At 23.3% G+C, this 2,052-nt stretch overlaps 1 protein-coding gene across 1 annotated transcript in view; it reads left to right on the top strand.

Moving 5' to 3' along the window:
• The window catches only part of LOC122537346 (odorant receptor 13a-like), a 9,619-nt gene extending 8,812 nt beyond the window's left edge, over nucleotides 1-807 (top strand). The window contains exons 5-6 of the mRNA XM_043670434.1: nucleotides 339-494; nucleotides 671-807. Of these exons, the coding sequence (XP_043526369.1) occupies nucleotides 339-494; nucleotides 671-721 (207 nt within the window). The 3' untranslated portion in view covers nucleotides 722-807. The remainder of the gene's footprint in view (nucleotides 1-338; nucleotides 495-670) is intronic.
• The last annotated feature ends 1,245 nt before the right edge of the window (nucleotides 808-2,052 follow it).

The raw sequence follows: 2,052 nt of genomic DNA, 5'->3' as shown, positions 1-2,052 counted from the left end.
TTTATTACAGAAAATATGAAAATGTCAAAATAATCAAGAACTTAAATGTTAGTTTTACAATTAGATAACAAAATTGTACGAAAACGTTAACATAAACATTAATAATTTTAAATTAGCACATATTTTTCCCGAAAAAAGTTTTTTAATTGCACTTGTCCAAATCTTTAGAGTTAAGTTCATTTTTTTTTTAATTATAATGACAGAATTGCACAATGAGCATTGAAAACAAAAATAAAAATATATTAATCCTAATTATTTTGAATTGTACAAAGATGTATGTATTTACTCGAGTTACTCTACAGCTTGATTTTTTATTCTTAAATTCCGCTTCATTTTAGAGTGAATTATTGGGAGACACAGCATATAAACTTCTTTGGTACAATATACGTCCAAAAGAAACTCGACTTTTAATACCCGTGATATTAAGATGTCAAAGAGGATTTACTTTGACATTTGGAAAATTTGCTAGTCTTTCCATGGGAAGCTTTACGGCTGTAAGCTATTTATATATATTTTACACTTAGTGATTTTAAGTACTTACACCTGATTAATAAAAATATTTTTTTTCACTTAAATATGATAGAATATTTTGTATAAACACAATATCAGATTATTACTTATTTGATTGTAATTCAGCAAAATCCGAAATAACTCTATTTTATAATTTTAGATTATGAAAGCTTCAGGATCGTATATATCAGTCTTACTTGCGATGTCGTGAAGAAGAAATAGTACAAAATAATTTACCATAATTTAATTATATTAAATTGTTTAGTAAATAATTGTTATAGTATATAATGTAAAAAGGCACTGTATATTGTATATGTAGAAATAAACGCAAAAGAATTCAACGTGAAAGATATAAACATTCAAGGATGAAACATGCTACGTTTAGTTTATCGTTTGATTTTAATTTTATTTTATAATTATTTTAATATAAAATTGTTAAAAGTGGTAAGAATCTTTTGTTAAGTACAGTGAAAGGTATAAGGTATGTATATATAATTTTTGTATAACAAATTTTAAATTTGGAAGATAAATGAATTATTTATATAGTATAATAATTATATGGATATAAATAAAATAAATATATAAGCTTAATAAACTATTAAAATATATAAATTTTTAAAATTATTAAAATAAATAAATAAGCTATTTTTATGCATATACCTAAACATTTTTGAACGTTTAAACATCATTTATTGATCGTTACAATCGTTAATTTATGAAACAAGTAAGTAGTTTGAAGGCAACATTCTTACGTAGTTTATTTCAATTATAGATTCAAAGATTTCGTTTTATTTTTTTCAAAACCTTTACAGAAATTGAAACTCTAAAGAAACTGTTATGGTTCCTCATAGTTTTTAACAGATTACTGTTCTTCCATGTAGCTTCAGCAAACTTTTATGATTTAACTTCCGTTTTCTTTTCTTATATTACGTGTACCTTCGCCTTGAAAGTTTCTCGTTTTCAACACAAGTGAAGAGTGACTTTCGTACGAGTGCGTGACTCACCAACGTGCTACGAATCTCATTGAATTTTCTATTTTAAAAATAAATTTTATTCTCTTTATTGCGATCTCCAAGATGAAATGATTCCCTCGATTTCTTATATATAAATTCTAAATTTTGTTATTTTTTATTATTGGTATATAATGAAATATAATTATAATTAATTGTATATACATACGTGTGCAGATTGGTTCATTGTATTTGAATAAAATAACATTATTCATTTTGGTTATAGATTAAAACAATAATATTAACAATATTTCAAAAGCAATAAATTTTTTTTGTATTAAACTGTTTAACAAATGTTTGAAGAAAGCGACAGGAGTAAGCAATTTATCTAAGTGATCTATGGATTACACACATTAATATGTATAATAATAATTTTATCGATGCAATCATTAACTAAATTAAACAACACACATATATTATAATTGATCATAATTTTCTATAATATCAATAAAATCAGATTCAAGACTTGATATTATTAGAATATTTTCTCACATAATTTGTAATTACTTTTATTGTACAGTGGTCAAAATGA

This window comes from Frieseomelitta varia, unplaced genomic scaffold (assembly GCF_011392965.1).
Source record: "Frieseomelitta varia isolate USP_RPSP 00005682 unplaced genomic scaffold, Fvar_1.2 scaffold_905, whole genome shotgun sequence".
NCBI lineage: Eukaryota > Metazoa > Arthropoda > Insecta > Hymenoptera > Apidae > Frieseomelitta > Frieseomelitta varia.
This window is presented reverse-complemented; position numbering and strand designations above follow the sequence as displayed.